Source organism: Gorilla gorilla, chromosome 12 (genome assembly GCF_029281585.2).
Source record: "Gorilla gorilla gorilla isolate KB3781 chromosome 12, NHGRI_mGorGor1-v2.1_pri, whole genome shotgun sequence".
Lineage (NCBI taxonomy): Eukaryota > Metazoa > Chordata > Mammalia > Primates > Hominidae > Gorilla > Gorilla gorilla.
In genome coordinates this window covers 48767722-48785116 of record NC_073236.2, presented here as the reverse complement: position 1 = coordinate 48785116, position 17395 = coordinate 48767722, and the positions used below count along the sequence as shown (strand labels likewise).

Genomic DNA, 17395 nt, shown 5'->3' with positions numbered 1-17395 from the left:
TTGCTCCTCACCCAGCAGGCAGACACCAGCTCACTCATGTCTGACAGCACTGGGGGTAGGTGGGTGTTCTTATGTGCTGCCAGGGCCCGTGTGAAGTGGAGCTGCCACTTTGACAGTGTCTTCCAGAGTCTGTTGAGGCTGATCTTCCACCTCCCTGTACCACAAGAGTGGGATACCTATGAGCAAACTCTATGCCTGTGCTCTGGCACTTGCTGCAGTAGTTAGCATGAAGTGGAGTCGCTATGGAAAGATATGTGACCTATTGCTAAGTCAGGACCATATACAGAGCTATGGCACTTACAGAAAAGCAAAACTGCTGTGTAAGTATACACACACACACACACACACACACACACTGCAGATTAAGAGTCCAGGAAAATGCAAACTCCTACCTCAGTGAGGAGGTAGGATTAAGACAGAACAATTTGATTTGAAACAAATACAATTTGAAATAAATTTACAAGACCATATTCATGTATCACTCACCCGATTGAAAGCATTAACAGATTGTTAGTCTAAAACAAAGCTGAGTCTGTCTTTCACTTTCCCAGCACTTAGGGTGAAAGTGCCAAATTAAATACTTACTTATTAGGATTTTACCACCTGTATCCCCAAACCAGGCTTTAATTTCTTTCACTCATTCCTAAGGCAATTCCCATCCACCCTGCATGACGGGAGCTGGGAACTTGGCGGTTCCTGGTCATCATTTCACACACAGGGTCTAGGCACGTTTGGGTGACCCCTTTGACCCTGAGCAGGTGCTGCAGACAAGCCCTTTCTATTATGGGGTTGATGGGGTAAGATGGCTGGGCACCTGCCATATCACTCATCAACACAGTACAGAGCCAGCTCCTAGTACACTTCCCTGCCCCCACAACTCCCCACCCAAGTGCTGAGTCATATCTGACTGTGCAGGCAGAATACTTTTCACACCAGCCACATCAAAACTTTAAAGACTCGTTTGCTTTTAAGTGTACTGCACAGATTCGTCTTCAAGCAAAAATATATGAGCTACACACAGCTACATTTTATGACTGATAATAGCAGATGTGTGGGCGTGTACATGTTCATATATAATTTCAGCTGTTTCTCTGACATTTTGTGCAAACAAATCAAACGCTCACCAAAACTAGTTGAAAGTTTTATTTTTATAAAATTAACATAAAAGATTGTTTAAAAATCTGCAGTTATTTACAGCAGTATTGCACAAGTAAAGTGGCAATTACCCTGTCAAAATTCATCAGTGCAAAACACAAGTAAGCCAGGGAAACTGCAATACAAATGCTACATACGCTGGGTCCTAGAAAACAGGTTACTGATGGATCAGTATACAGACAGATCAGTGCTATTTATAAGTGGGTACCTGATGAGTTCTGATACAGTAACTAGTGGTCACAGAATCTGGACATAAAACGTAAGAGAGCTTCTATAGTCCGAAATTCCCAAATAAAAGTAGTCAAGTTACTTAGCTGGGAGCTTGAGGATGCTTCTTACACGCAATGCTGTTTAGAGTAGATCCCAACTGATTTAGCACCACGTGTAGACACGTTCCCCCCACCCCACATGTGTACGTGAGTGGACACACACAGGCACCAGGCTAAATCAGCAGGGATGGCAGAACCACCTGCATGGAACCACCATGAAGTCTCCTTAAAGCTCCCATAAGCTTTCACATCTTGACACCCAGTCCAGTGGGGCCCCAACCTCCCCTGAAAGAGATGGAGAATCGGAAGGAGGGCATCGACCTGAAGAAGCAGGCTGACCAAATGCAGTGACCGAATGGGTGGGGTGTGGGGAGGGCTGTACAGTTAATTAATTAACTCCTGAAGACAAGTTAGTCCAACCTCAAAGCACAGGAAGTTGCACAGCAGGTGGGGGAAAACCCAGCTACTCAGTTGTCCACAAGGGGTTAGTGGCCTGAGGTGGTCCTTAGGCAGGAGCCACCTGTCCCACCCGTTCACTTGTCCTGCCTGGCCCTAGCCCTGAACAACTGCAATGCAGCACCTCTGGAAGTGGCACATTTTCTTTCTTTTCTAAACGCTGAGTTGTCAGGGATAAATTTTCAATAGAAAAATCTTTCCCACCTGCTGATAATACTTTGGTTTTTTTGTTTTCCTAAAGATAAAGCCTGGAGTCAGCAAAATTTGCTTGCATGATAAGCTAGTTGCTTTGGAACAAACAGAAGGTTGCTGGGTATTTCTTGGAGTAGAATTTTGTAGCCTGCCAGACTTTCTCACTGGCAACAAACACACACTTCATCATAAGGGCGGCAAAGCCCAAGAACTGAAACCCACTTGACTGGAAATACCAGGACCCGAAGCTGGAGAGCCACCCTGGAGGACCACGTGGTCTGCAATGAGCTCTCCAGTCACCCCCGACAACTCTCAGGAGTTAACTTCATGGGATGGCAAGGGGGTGGGAGACAGGGATGTTAATACTTTTCAGAAATTAAGACATTAAATAAGCAGAAAATAAATATACAATATTTCTACAAGTTACAGCATTATGAAACAGTAGGACACATCACACAGAAAAAGAATCTACAATATTTACAATCCTTGATTTTGAAAAAGTTGAGAAAAACAGTGATTTTTTTACTTATTTATGCTGTACAAAATTTTACAAGAAAGGTAAAGGAAACACAATTGCACACAGACATTTGGCTCAGTTGATAAGTAATATGACCTACGAATCTAATAAATACTCACAATATATACATTAAGAAGGGGAAACGGCAGACAATTGTATTCCACTATATTTTTTTAATCAGAAGGAATTTTAAACTTGATTTCTCTGCAACCCCCACCCCCAAAATTCTTGATCAACTGGTTTCTGGGAAGGGCATCTGAAGAATCACTCATGAAACTATTTTGTGTGTGTTTATTGCGTTTCTGTGTTAAGTCACAGGACACTTTTTACAAACCTCACATAGGGAGAGGTTGTCAAGGCACAAAACCTGCAGTAAGTTTCCAAAAAGGGGATTTAATTATTTTTTCTACAAAAATGTTTTTTAAAAAAAGGGAAAAACGTATACCCACGGGAGGCATACTTTCTGCACAGAGGCATCTTGATAACCAGATACATACAGTACAGAGACATCCAGTCATCGCTTTAAGTTCTGGTGCCAACAGCCTAGTCTTTAATACTCCTACAATTCATAGAATCTCTAATTTCCTCAGGAACTGTTTCCACAGCCAGCCTGGAGGCCGCCAGGCCAGAGGGAAATGTGCTCGTGTGGTGCACACAGTCCCTGGGCAGCACAGGGCAGGGCCTCCCGTGCCTGGCCCAGGGCTGCACCCAGTGTGTGCTCCCAGGGGCTGCAGGGCTGAGGAAACAGAGTAAAGTGCTCTCGTCAGGAGACTGGCACATGAGTACAGGGATCCTGGGAGGGGGTGCCCAGATCCAAATACATCTTTGGTGTATGTGTGTGTCCAGCAGGCCCACGGCTGCAATCCTACCACTGCTTGTAACCGTAGGCTTTGTATGACCCTACCAATGGGCTCGAGACACATCAGGGAACAAGCTGAGCTCCAACACAGCTTTAAAAATAAGTCAAAGTCCCAAGGAGATTCTTGGGGAAAGGAAATTTTTTAAAGTAAGAGTATTTGGAATGAAATCATCTCTACCTAAAGGAAAAAGTGAATATGCAATATATACATATATATTTTTTAAATTATGAAGATACAAATGTTTAGATTTTTCCACCTAATTTAAATAACGTGAACATGCCGGCTCTTCTATCGGGCAAAACACTAGTTGGTGGCACTGCTTACTCATTTGAAAATTTAGTTATCTTTTAAAAGTTGTTTAACGATTGGAGTTTTCAAAAATTTTAAGAGTTACAGAGTTCACAGAATTGTCTTCCCTCCTCACTTTCACTGCTCCCTAACCCGACTCTTTCTTGGGTCTCCCTGGGCATCTGCTGCCTCTGAAATGACTGACCAGTGTGTGGCTTCCTTCCACTGCACTCATAAGGAGCAGGCACAGAGAAAGAGCACCCTCACTACATGGCTGGGGTCACAAGAGGCCTGACAATATCCAACTGTCCTGGAAGAATGAAAAAAACAGACTTCTGCCCAGAATTATTCTTCTATGGTGCTGGTGGAAGTGGGATGAGGCCTGTTTCAAAGTGAATTTAAAGGAGTGAGGCTAGTGGACTGTGAGTTGGACTAAAATGCAGGAGGCCAAGCAAATGGCCATCAGAAGCCCTGCCCCAGGCCTGTGCCAATTCCCATGAGGGCGTGAGCTGGATGCTGCAGCTGGACTCTGCTGTAAGGGACACGGTGGCCCTCTGGGACCTGATGCTGACAGTGCATCCTGTGACCATGGGAAAGCCTGCAACCAGAAAAGCCAGCAGCACAAAGGGGCGTAGCACTTAAGTCTGTTGTTATTACTGCTATTGCCTCTTCAGAATACTTCCCAATAACATGCTCGTCGAAATGGAATGAAAACCAACACCAAATGCTTCCCAGTTAATAACAGATCGCTCGAACTGTGCAAGATACAGGCAGATATTAACTCTTGTTCTGACTCAATTTCACTTTATCATGAAAATACACTGGACCAAATCTATGCATCTGAGTCCAGACTGGAGGTGCATCACAAAAAGTGATGAGGAAAGACGCAGAAATAGTCTGAAATTTTGCCACAGATGCAACTGAATTTATAAAGGTACGTAAATATTTACAAATGGGACTGGCATATCAATGCAGGCTGGCAACAGACCCTCTGCCCTTTTAATCAGTTCCATTTCAAAAGAACTCTTTTGGTATTAAAAATAATTTAAAAAGGTCAGAGAGGCAATAGTAGGGAAGGGAGGGAGTATATCACACCTCTCCCTGTTTAAAAATTCTGTAATCTCTAAAAATAAACTAAGGCAGCTTTTTAAGTTAGCTGGCTCAGTTTCCACTGCAAGGTTTACATAATCCTCTGAGAATAGGCCGTAGGTTCTTAAAATTTTAATACAAAAGTTATTCACAAATTGGTTAAAAAGTTTCCATTTCCTTTTTGAAAAACCTTATTGAAGGTGAGGGGGAAAACACACTGCATGTAAACACCATTCTTACACAAAATCCTCCTCCAAAAAACCACGGTTTGTATATTAAAAAGCAAAGAATGCTCCCTCCTTTACATTCACAACAAACTTCCATTAGAAATTCTACTGTGTGGTGATGAACAGAAAGGTAGTCCCATCCAGCTCGGTGTCTTCTGAACACGTCACCTGCCCCCTCCACAAGAGAACCGCTGGCTGCATAATAATGGCACCAGGGTTTGAACAAGCAAAATGTCTGCACGTATCTCGGCTCCGCAAAGAACCTGTCAATGCATTCTCCACACCAGGCGGACAATGTAACGTAACAGTCGTAAGATAACCATTCGTGGGTGGTCTTCGGCTGCTTGGTAATTATTCAAAAATACCTGAAACAACAAAAGGAAAGCTTCTTAGTTTCTCCCTAATTTGGGGGTGGGGAGGGGTGGGAGACCATATTGAAGTGAACAACCAATCCCATCTTAATCACTATGAAAGGCACCTCTTCAAGAGCACTGTGTCACAAAGCACAATGCCTCCCAGAGATTGTGAAGAAAACTTGTTTTCATTTCCCTGCAAAGGGGAAGACATCCCTACATAAAGGGTAGGCATACCAATGATTTACTCCTTAAAATAGAAAAAAAAAAAAAAGCACCCCAAAAAATGTTTGAAAAACTCAAAGAGGATGTAAAGCAACTATCTTACCACCCAAGTTAACTGACATTCAAATATGCTGCAGATTCCCCCAGGGGTGAATTTCTGGTAGCTGTAATTTATTTGAAAAACCAGTGATTTGGAGTAATCTGCCCTAAGAAGCTAAATAAAGTCTCGCAGTGATGCGCCATTGTGCCTCTGGCTGGCTTGGCTATGATAAACACCGTGACCCAGAGGGGTGCCCACGGTCACAGACACAGGCAATGTCAACCCCCATCCTCCCACCTTCTCGGTATGGGGAGGAAAGAGCAATCCAGAACATAAAAAAGCCTCTGTGCCAGTGACCAGCATATGTTTGTTACAAACTGAGAAACTGTTCAAAAGGAAATCACCAGCTTATTCAATGCTTTCAGGGTCCTCAGGTCTTCCACAGCGCCCACTTTCAGGTTCTAATCCATTTTGTGAGTATGTGCAAGGTATAAATTCAGAGTCACCAAAGGCAGCGGCAACACACCTCAACCTCGACGCCATGAGCTACAACCTGGTTCACTGTTCAAGTCTGAAATCTGCCCTGGACATTTCTTAATGACTAATCCACACGAGACCGGGCTACATGACTGTCTCTCCACAAACCCCCTTCTCATTGGGTGGGGGATACCTCCAACACACCGTCGCGGGAACCACCGGCCATGAATCAGGCTGAGACAACTGTCCCCTCAGACCCCAAACAGCCCCCACAGACACCAGCCGCAGCTGCAGCTCCACTGTTTACACAAGCTCTGCCGCGCTTGTTTGACAGAATGGGATTGTGATAAGGCCAGGGCATTTCCCCTTTTCCTTCCATAACAAGATTGGAGGAAATCAGTTTTATGTAAGCGATTCCTGTAGAGGCACTCTGTAACCACAGTCTGTGATTTTTATCTGTTTTACACACAAGATTGCTTTGTTTTGATTTAACTTTCAAAATTACTTTGCTGCCTCTGTGTGAGAATAATTTAGGGGAAGGTTAATTTTAGTGTAGGCTAATATTAATAGGTTGAAAGAGACTTATTCAAAATAAAACCATAACTTACTAAAATGAAGAAAGTGTATGCTATGATGGGCTAAGTAATCAATCCAGGCAGAGTTGTTTTGTGCCAACCTGGTGTCACTGCCATGCTTGGTGTGGCCAGAAAATGGGGCTGACTGGGTGTCCACAATCATCAGGACACCAATGAGGGGGCTGGGTCAACGTGAAGTGCAGACCCCAACTGCTGACACTTGGTAAGTTTCATATTCCAGCACTGGCAGCGTCCAAGGGAAGAAATCTCCTGCCCACTCTTTGAGGACAGCAGGAGGCTGTGACCAAGCTTAAGTAGAAGTCACCTCACAAGATAATCTTTCCGAGGTTTTTAGAGTTCCACTTTCATCTCAAATGTAAAGGATATGGGGTATTCAAAGACATGTTGGCGAGGGTGGGGAAAATGCAGGAAATTTTGGCAAAAGTTACACCCAATCCCTGACTCATGAGAAGATGCTACAGCATCACAGTCTGCAAGTGTGCGGGGATGCCTGCCCTCTCAGACGGCGGGCATGACAACATGGCACACGCTTTTAAGCTGACAAGCAATTACTTTTGGACGACATTCAACAGAGGAAGCCATTACCACGGATTCAAAGAGCCGTGCCAGCCCAGAAAGCATTTGACAGCTGGCACGGCCGGCTGGAGCTGCTGTTGGCTCGAAGCGTATGCCCGTATTGCAAAAGACAGCTGGAGGATGGGCAGCCCCTACACCTCTGTAGACTGGCTGCCCTCTAATACCTGCAGCCATAAAAATTACTGTGGCTTATAGTCAGGGCCTGGTGACACTAAACTGGGGCAAGTGGCCAAAAGCTGCAGTGGGGCAAAGACGCAGAACTAGGACTGATGGCTCAACGCTGCTCAAAGCGCCAACAGCTTCAGCCAGCTCCAGTGAAATCTCCCTGCGATCTAGATACTGAGGAACGGCTGCTACAATTCAGCTCCTAAACCAGGGCCTTTGGTTTTGGGGTGGTATAAAGGGTCAGGAGGGAGTTTGAAGCAATTAGAGAAAGCCCCCTAAGATGGAATGTACTGGTGAAAGGTCAAAGTAAGGGCACACCCAGTGGCTTCTGGCCAGGGTAGCACATCCAAGATGGAATTGGAAAGTCAGGACTAAAAATGAGAATCCCTGTATTGCAGGGGAGTTGCCAGTTAAAGGCAAGTATGACACTAAGACTGAGCCAGGAGCTGTCATTTGCAGTGTGAGTGGTTCCTCGCATCTAACATGGGCTAAGACAATAAACACACCCATAAGCGGAGCATCAGCAGCCATGCCTGGACCGTCTTCCTGAGACCTGCTGTCTGCAGAGCTGGCCTCCCGCCTAGTGTCCAATAAATCTGCGTCTGCTACAGTGGTTCTTAATCAGGTGGAAGAGGCATCTGTGAATCAAAAGTGCATTTAAGTTCTGCCACTCCCAAACTGGGTAATATAAAAAGGACAGACTGTCTTTCCTGATTAAAAGCGTTTTTTAAAAAACTATTAAAATAAATACAATCAGGGAAGATGCTCCACTCCCTCCTGAAACTTCTGGGTATCCTCCTCTTTATGGGCTGAACTGTACACTGTGTCCCCTCAATTCATCTGTTGCAGTCCTAACCCCCCGGACCTCAGACTGTGACTGTAAGTGGAGACAGGGTCATCAATAAGGTGATTAAGTTAAAATGAGGTCACTGTGGGGTGGACTCTAATCCAAGGTGTTCTTGTAAGAGACAATCAGGACACAGAAACCCACGGAGGGAGACCACGTGAAGACACAGGGGATGACAGCATCTACAGGTCTGGAGGCTAAGTCTGCACCATGATCACAGACTTCCAGCCTCCAGAACTAAGAAAAATAAATTCCTGTTGTGTGAGCCACCCAGTCTCTGGAACTCTGCACAGCAGCCCTAGCTGACTAATACACCCTTTCACTGACGCTCTCAGTCTGTCACTCTTTAAGTGAAAACAATCCTTCTTACAGAGTTGGGTAACTCTGTTTTAGTCTAACTTGAAAAAATACTTTAGAAAGGTATAACAACTCATTTGGGTGAAGGAGATTATTTTTAAAGACCAAATTTGCTAGTAAGTTACAACTGAAGTGACCATATACTACAGTTCTCTCCTCTCTCACTTTCTCTACACAGACAGACATACACACAATCACAAGTGCACAAAGAGGAGGGCCCCACCCAGTTGGGTACTGTAACCTCCATAGCCTCAATCAAGAGCTATATGAGGACTGGGTTACCTGGAGGTAACTGCCTTTTGTGGCCATCCCATGTGTCCAGAAGATGACTCCTTCAACATTCACAACCTTGTGTGTCCCTCCAGGAACCAGTTCCTGACAGCCCCTGCCCCTCTCAGGGTAAGGGGCTCCAGTGGCCCTGTTGCTGACCAGCATCAGGTGGGGGGCCTGACTTCAAGGCACGTGTCTGTGTACCCACTAGGTCTGATGGTAATAGCTGTGTCGCCAGCACAAAACAGTAAACAAGATAATAAAGTAAGGACAATACAGAGGCAAATAAAATGAGAGGGAAAAAAACCACTGGCCAGAGAGGAAGTGGGGGAGCCAGGGCAGGAAGGCACCAGGGTGAATCCCCACATCAAGCCCCAAAGGAAGAGGAGAATTTCTTGGAAGGACAAGAGGAGAATGGGCAGTGCAGGTGGAGAGAGAAGCTGGGCAGAGGCAGCAAGGCCAACAGGCAGAAGGGGCCAGCAGTTCAGTAGAGATAATCTAAGTAGTGGATAAGTATTTATCATAAACCAGAAGGAAAAATTATGCCAAGTTGCAGGATTGCTCCCCCATAGACTGTGCCCTCTAAGTGTAAAGGCATAGGATTATGTGTCTACAAGTTCCTCAGCATAGACTTAAGCAGTCTTTCTCTGAAGATATGAACAATGCCCTTTGAGACAGTGTCGAGCATTCAACAGGGAATTCCTAAATAGTTCTTCACATGTCCCCATGACACCAGATGGCACAAGCTCATCTGGGTGGCAACCTGGGAGGAGCTGAACCACAGGAATGCCCTAGCGTGGGGTTCCTGCTGCCTTGCCGGGGGCTGGCGCTGCCACTGCAGCGAGGAACATTAAGTGCAGGGCAGAAGCATCTTTAATTTACACTTGGGACAACCAATTAAGTGTCAGGGAATTTAATGACATTCTAATGCCAAAATAATCACAGAACACCACTCTCTTGCTCAGTCCAGGGAAGCAGATGCTTGGAAAACAATAGAGGCCCTGGCCCCAGGGAACTGGTCAGGTTGAACACCAGACAACTATAGAATGCAGCTTTGGATTCAGCTTCACTCTCCAACAGTGAGAGGAGTCGAACCTTTGAAAAGCTGCCTAGGGCACTCCAGGCCTTTGGACTTTGTGTGCCCAAGCTTGGGGATGGAAGAATTGCCATGGCCACCACTAAATGAAATAACCTAGCCCATGCTTTTCAGTCCCCACAACAACCCTGAGTGCCAGGGTAGCATTCCCTATGCTGTTTTGCAGTCAGTGACTACAGAGGTCAAGCAAGTGACTCAAAGTGCAGCTGAAGACAGTGGCAGGACATGATGGGTACTCTTGGCCCCCATGAAGATGGAATGCCAGAAGCAGGAAAGAAGTTAAACGAGGGCTTTCAGGCCAGCACCTTCCCTCCTCACACACCCTGTGCCTGTGCCTGTGCCTCTGCTGGGAAGGGCCCGTTGCTCCTCAGACCTGAAGGGGGCCTTGTTTCAGGCTCAGCTGAGGCCACAGAGGTTCTGGAGTGCGAATTGAGAATCACTAAGTGATTCCTACGATGCAGCTCAGAATACAGCCCACTCACCCATGCTCCAAAGGCAGGGCTGACACTCACTGGGCCAAAGGACTCGGTAAGTACAACACAGACCTAGACATAGCATGGCTCAAAGGGGACTTAAATTAAAAAAGCGTAAATGTGTGTAACACAATTTTAAAAAAAGGTTGAGATCAGACATGACATCAAGGAGTTATCCTGGGAACCAGGGGTGAGATGTGCTGTAAGAGAGCCACAGTTTAGTTAAGAGTTTCCTGGCAGTCAAAGCAACGAGGGAAAAATGAGAATTTCACTGTCACATCAAAGCAAGCTCAATTCCTAATTCTAAGAGGCATTCAAAAACAAGGTATACCTATAGAACTCTGAGATGCAGAGGAATTTAACTTACTCAAAAACTTGTTTCTTACAGAATTTCAACAGTAAATGTATAGGATGTCCTGAAACTTATTTTTTATATATAAGTGTTTATATATATACTATAAATTATTATACATTATATATAATAGGAGGCTGAATTTTGGACTGTGAGACCAGGAAGGACAGAGGGAATCTCTGCTCCAGGCTCAGGCAACTGAGGAAGCAGTCTCTCTGGTTGGTGTCTGATCCCCACAGGCTGTAGAAGAGAGGGCCTAGGATGGACGTCCAGGAGCCTGAGAATACCCAGGGGCTGTCACGGCATCTTTAGGGACACTGAGGTGGCAGGGTAGGACATGGAACTAGGAGTCACCCCCCCGATTCTGTTAGAACTACCACTCCACGACTCGTTCATAACCCAGCAGTCTAAACAGCATTTTAACTGGCAACTGAGTGACACAGAGGTCAGAGAGAAAAAGGCCCAGCACATAGTTGAGCATGATGTGGAGCTCTTCAGGAAGATCTGGTCTCTCTCCACTTTCAGACCAACAACCACAGTCAAACAGCAGCTGAGCTGGTATTTCAGCACTGGTTCCATATGCATGCTGTTTTCAGGTGTCAGAGGAGATTGCTACAATACTGCCCAACACCAAATCCACTTTCTATTCATCACCAAGGCAACATGGATATTTGCATAGCTTGTGCCTGCTGCGCTTTGATGTCACCACAGCTGGGGAAAGGGCACTAGGAAGTTCCCTCCCAGATGCATGGTACCTTCACCCCAAACCAGGAGAGCACTCTCCCCTAGCACTGCAAAGCTATGGGTGCTGCAGCTGATCTGCTATGGTGACAATGTGGTCTTCAGAAGTCAGATAAAAACTACATTTGCATAAACCAAACTTTTATCCTATTTTTGACACACTATTTCAAAGAAATTATGGTATTTAAGGCTTATTGTGACACAAATCTCTTCTCCAGTGAATGTCCAGGTGAGGCTGTGCACTGAGGCTCTTCAGGCAGCACAGCACAGCCCTCCACTTGGTAGGTCTCTAGCCTGTCAGACTCCAGACCTGGTGCTGGCTAAACTGGGGAACAACTCCCACCTGCCACTTCTGAAATCGTCACTGTTCTATGGCCAACCACAGAGAAGAGACAGATTGTTCTGACATCTGTGTGAGGCACCAGTAGTTGGAATATTAGATTCAGAGAAAAAACACACTGTTCCAAAATGTTTCAGCCTCAGAAAAAAGCTAAGTGAGACGTAACATAGTTTAACCACAACTAAAACCTCTCCACTTTGTTTCAGGTGGTAGAAGTCTAGTGAAGGATGATATGAGAAGCTTATTATTTTTGAACGTCTGCAGCAGGGCCAAGCCTTAGTTTGTGTGCATCTTCATTTCCTCCTCAAGAGATTTAAAAAAAACCCCAGTTAGACCTCCTGAAGTCCCCCTTCCAGGCACCTGCATCTCCTTCCTCATGGTTATGTGTTAATGGCCTTGATCCAGAGCTGCAAGGCAGCCCTGCAGGTGTAGGCACCTGCCAAACAGATGAGCACTCACACGTGGTGCAAACAAGCACAAGTCCTTTAGCCCGATGCCCATCCAGCCATTTAAACACACACCAGTGCCTCAGCCTCATCTCATATTTGCCTACACCCAGACACAGCATGTGCAGTAGGGTCAAACACACAACTTGTTTAAAAAGCAGTTCCAGAGTATTTAAAAGATAGACAGGTGAACAGAGTTCCTGGCATCTCCCTTTCTAAACGCCGAAGACCCATTGAAAAATGTTTCAATTACAGTTCAAAGTGACAGGAAACAGAATTATGATAACAGATGATAATAAGAATTTTCTAGCTCCATCTCTCAATGTTCTTACTTAATCTCCACTACATGCCTAAGGGATAGACCAGAAAATTGGCCTCCTAAAGGTTAAGGGTAGAGTCAGGGCTCTAGGTCTGACCCCAAAGTCCCCACACTTCTCTGTGAGTCGTGTTTTCCTACGAGATCACACTCTGGCTTCAACGAGTAACAGAATGCGCTTGTTTGGAAAACCAGCAATCCATAGTCCACACAATCCCAGCCACATGTTCTCCCGAAAGTCTGAGGGGAAGAACCAAGGAGCTCACCACCTCTGGCCATTGTACTTCTGGGATGGAAACGGGGTAGTCTAAGACAGCAAAGAAAGGCTCCTAAACCCAAACACTGAGCTGCCTCCTCCAGCTTTAAGGAAAACTCTTGCTGAACCTGAAAACTGTGCCACTGATCAATGGCAGGTACCAATTTATCTAAGCTCCTCATGACTGGTTTTGTTATGAAAACTGACATTCTATCAACTCATGTGAGTGAAGTGTGGGGCAACCTACCATTGCATGAGTTAGGTCTAATTTGAATTTAATATCTGATGTGCAGATTTCCACTCTTTTCACAGCCAGTAACAGAAAGCAACTTCTTTTACTAAACTCCAACATTCAATTAATGAAGACCTCCAAAGTACGCTGAGAACACACGTTTGGGTTTGTGTTCAGTTTGTGCAATTACCAAGCAGGCTAAACTTTAGTCCTTGCCTTTGTACACTATTCACAGAAGAATGACTACCATTTATAAAAACAAGAATGAGATAGCACTGGGGATTTCACTTCTCAAGAAGGAGAGCATATAAATATTTCAAATTCATACAGAGTACAGGAAAATGCTAATGTAATGACACGTTAAATTCTTTCCATCAAAATCAATCTGCAAGTCACCTTCTCTACTCTACTTTGTCTCATTCAGGGCTAGATTTTGGTCTACACGCACTTCAATCAATTCATGTCTGCACATGCCCTGGACAGAGTAGGAAGTAGGCAGTGTAAACAAAAGATCACTGTTTCTTGTGATCAAACAATGAAAGGGTTTTTATTCACTGCTGGCCTCATCTGGAGAGCAGCTTCATGTGCTGCTGTCCACTGCAGCCCACCACCAGGACATGCCCAGGTCACAGTTAGCCAAGAGCAGTGTTCCTGCACATGGAGTGACTTGAGCTGGACAACCTGACTGCGAAGAACCTAGAAGCCACAGAAGGTAAACAACTCCAGCTTCAGTATTAGGGGTGATGGAGGGGAAAGAGGGAGGCATGTTGGTTGCAGAATGGGTCCAGTTATTCCAAGAGCAAGCATTTTTATATTCTAAGGGCTTCTGATTGCAGCCCTGGCCCATGGTCAAGACTCCCACCCAAGTAGACACTATCCTTCCAGTACCTCTGGCCCACATCTACAGAGGATCGCAATCTACACTTGCTGGCACTGCATCCAGCAGATGAACCGGCACATGCACTCACACAGTTTGGGTGATGAAAGAAACTGGCAACCGCTACTGAAGAACAGTCTGGCTGTCTTGGGCTGACACACTCACCAGGAAGAGAAGGTGCAGGCTGCAGAAATACAAACACTGCACCACTCAGGTAAAGGCAAGCTGCTCACTTTCTCACAAATTCCAAAATATTTAGTTTCTCAGAGAACTTCTCTTCCCTCCATGCCCACTAACATCCCTATGCTACCTAGCCTTTACCAATAGCCTCCCTACTCTCCACTAAGGAGTCTCACAAGCTTGGAGTCTTTTAAGAGTGCCCTGCACAGCAGACCTGCATAGGAAGAGCTGTGAGGGTCAGTAGCCCTCTGGCCAAAGTTCATTCCACAACAAATGACTTTTAAGAGCTCCATGACCTTCACAGCCCCTGGGCTTTGTCCCACAACTGGTTCTCCCTGTGCCTGCAGTACTGGTGTTTCCCGCCAAATCTTTAAGAATCTGAGCATCAAAATAAATATTGAGAGTAATGCATTGTAGCCCATTGAATAAAACAGGAATCCATGAATCCAAGTTGTTATACTAAATAACTATGTAAGAGAGAAAGGAAAGCTCTTCGTCCTTTATAAGCTCTGTCCTATTACAAATGGAAAAGTACTAACTTCACAGTGGAAGACTGTGGAAGATCTTTGATCCAAGATCCACCTTGGATCAAAGTGAACCTCATCAGTAACAGGACAAATGGACATCATGTGCCTCCTGCTGTGCCACACTGACACATCACCTCTGGAGTGCTCCCATCAGAAATGCAAAACCTGAGTCTCATCATGCAGAAATATCAGATAAATCAAACTCAGGGAGTCTGTAAATTACAACTGCCCTGATCCTTCAAAAATGTCACTGTCATAAAAGACAAAGACAGAGGAACGGTTCCAAATTAACGGAGCCAGAGGTAAGACACGTGAATTCAATGCATGATCCTACACTGGCTCTTGGGCCAGAAAATACATTTTTTCTTTTTTTTTTTTCTGAGAAGGGCATTGTTGGGACAAGTGGTAAAATCTGAATAAGGTCCATAGATCAGATAATAGTTTTGTAACACTATTTGTGAATTTTGATAATTACACTGTGGTTACATAAGGGATTACTCCTATTTTTGGGAAATATACACTGAAGTATTTTTAGTGTAGGAAAAGCAGTATGATGTCTGTAGTTTTTTCTGAAATAAATTGTACATGTGTGCAAAGAGGGAAAACATGAAAACAAGTGGGGCAGATATAAAAGGGTGGTTCTTTGTGTCATTCTTGCAACATTTTTGTAAGTCTGAAATTATTTCCAAATGAAGTTACCAAAATCCACTGGAGTAGTAAAACTCCGACTGAATAGAGGGGCCAGGCTGTTCAGCCCGGTAGGTTCACCTGGGAATGACACTGCATCGGGAGAGAAGAGGGGACATGCACTGGGACTTTGCGCTCACCTGTGCCTCTCTCACCTCCTCCTTCAAGGATTCAGCCTCCACAGCTCCGTCTCAAACGCTTCCCCACTGCCCTTAAGTGGACTGAATACATGACAACTACACGACAACTTCCTCTATTTCTCTAACTGGAAAAACGGGAAAATATCCTGTCAGGCTTCGCAAGACTCGTGGCAATAAAAGACTAACACTTTAGACAAGGCATTGTAATAGCATTAAGCAAATAAAGACAGTCAACATTTAAAAGGTTAATATCCATCCTAAAGCAGCACAGTGAGATACACTCGCTTGCCAAGAGAGGATAATTCCCTTGTGAAGACAGCAGGTAATTTGAATTCATTATTTCCCAAAACGGCCTCCCATTACCTTCCCAGATTTCTGCCCCCAATATTTAACAATGGACCATTAAGTGTGATTCCAGACAATGGACTGTTTTTAATCTAACAAGTATCAAGACGGGTGTCTGTGGCTTTGAAGATCACGGTGTCACTATCCACAGTATCATCCAGTGTTTTGAACTATTTTTTTTTTTAGATGGAGTTTCGCTCTTGTGGAGGCTAGAGTGCAACGGTGCAATCTCAGTTCACTGCAACCCGCGCCTCCCAGGTTCAAGCAATTCTCCTGCCTCAGCCTCCCGAGTAGTTGGGATTACAGGCACCGACCACCACACCCAGCTAATTTTTTGTACTTTTAGTAGAGACGGGGCTTCACCATCTTAGCCAGGCTGGTCTTGAACTCGTGACCTCTGGTGATCCACCCACCTCGGCCTCCCAAAGTGCTGGGATTACAGGTGTGAGCCACCGTACCCAGCCTTATGTTTTGAGCTATTTATAAAATCTGAATATATTTACCTTTGTTTTAGAAAAATTGGGTTATAACCTAGAATCTATCCCTACTCCTTCCCCCTAATATCCCAGCCTACTAACAAAGCTAAAGTCCTTTAATGATTTGTGACTGTATTTTTGCACTGAATTATTTTTAAGATATGCAAAAGAAGATGCACAATGACAAAACCTTGTAAATACTGCAATCAGACAAATTTAATTTACCAAAAGCATGGGAACAATAGGTTGCATCTTATTGGAAACACAGACATGACCATCTTAAACATACGCTTAAACATTAAATTGTGAAATGACATTGGGAGAAGAGGAGGGGAGGCAGGCTATGAACCTGTTAGGTGCTGCTATCACATCCTCAACAGAGAGGCAAGGTAACAAAGACAACCCAGCAGCCTAGGTTTCATTTGCATGTGACTCAAACTATTCCCCACCTTGACAGCCTTCACAAGAGGATGGCCGGGGACTGGGATGCACTCCAGTCCCCATGCCAGCCTTAGCCCATGTCTTGTCACTGACCACTCATGGCAGCCATGGAGGTGCATCCACCAGGTCCATCTGGGCAGGCCCACAGGAAAGCCTTGTGGAGTCATGCATTCATATTGCATGCTTTAAAGAGAAACTTGTATAATATCCTTTTAACACAACCAGCTCTGCGGTCAAAATCTCTAACAGAATCCTTGAGAATGTGCAAGCTTATCTCAGTGCCCAGAGCTCTTGGCAGCAGGGGGATACTGTGAGCACCAGGAAAGGCCTACTGCTGCCTCTTTCTCTCAGGCAGCCCCATCTAAGGCAGATCCTGCCCCAAGGGTGTCTACAAAGCCCCTTCCAGACGGGAAGGAGACAGGCCCAGGGGATGGTCAGTTCATTGCCTAGGTTCAGAGATGTCTCCATACCCATCAGAAATGATCTGTCCTGTTGGATTCTGGACAAAACC

The 17395-nt window shown here is 45.0% G+C and overlaps 1 protein-coding gene across 15 annotated transcripts in view; it reads right to left on the bottom strand.

The window, feature by feature from the left end:
• BCL2L11 (BCL2 like 11) overlaps positions 1–17395 on the bottom strand; it is a 67244-nt gene that overhangs the window by 19159 nt on the left and 30690 nt on the right. For 9 of the 15 annotated variants that reach the window (XM_004031601.5, XM_055378305.2, XM_055378307.2 and 6 more), the window contains one exon: positions 1129–5418. The exons of 1 other annotated variant lie outside the window; for it this stretch is intronic. In XM_004031601.5, coding sequence (XP_004031649.1) covers positions 5320–5418 — 99 coding nt within the window. In that variant the 3' untranslated portion in view covers positions 1129–5319. Of the gene's footprint in view, positions 1–1128; positions 5419–7991; positions 8124–15622; positions 15748–17395 lie in introns of those variants that run through there. 5 more of the 15 variants (XR_010129909.1, XR_010129905.1, XR_010129908.1 and 2 more) reach the window with 3 other exon arrangements.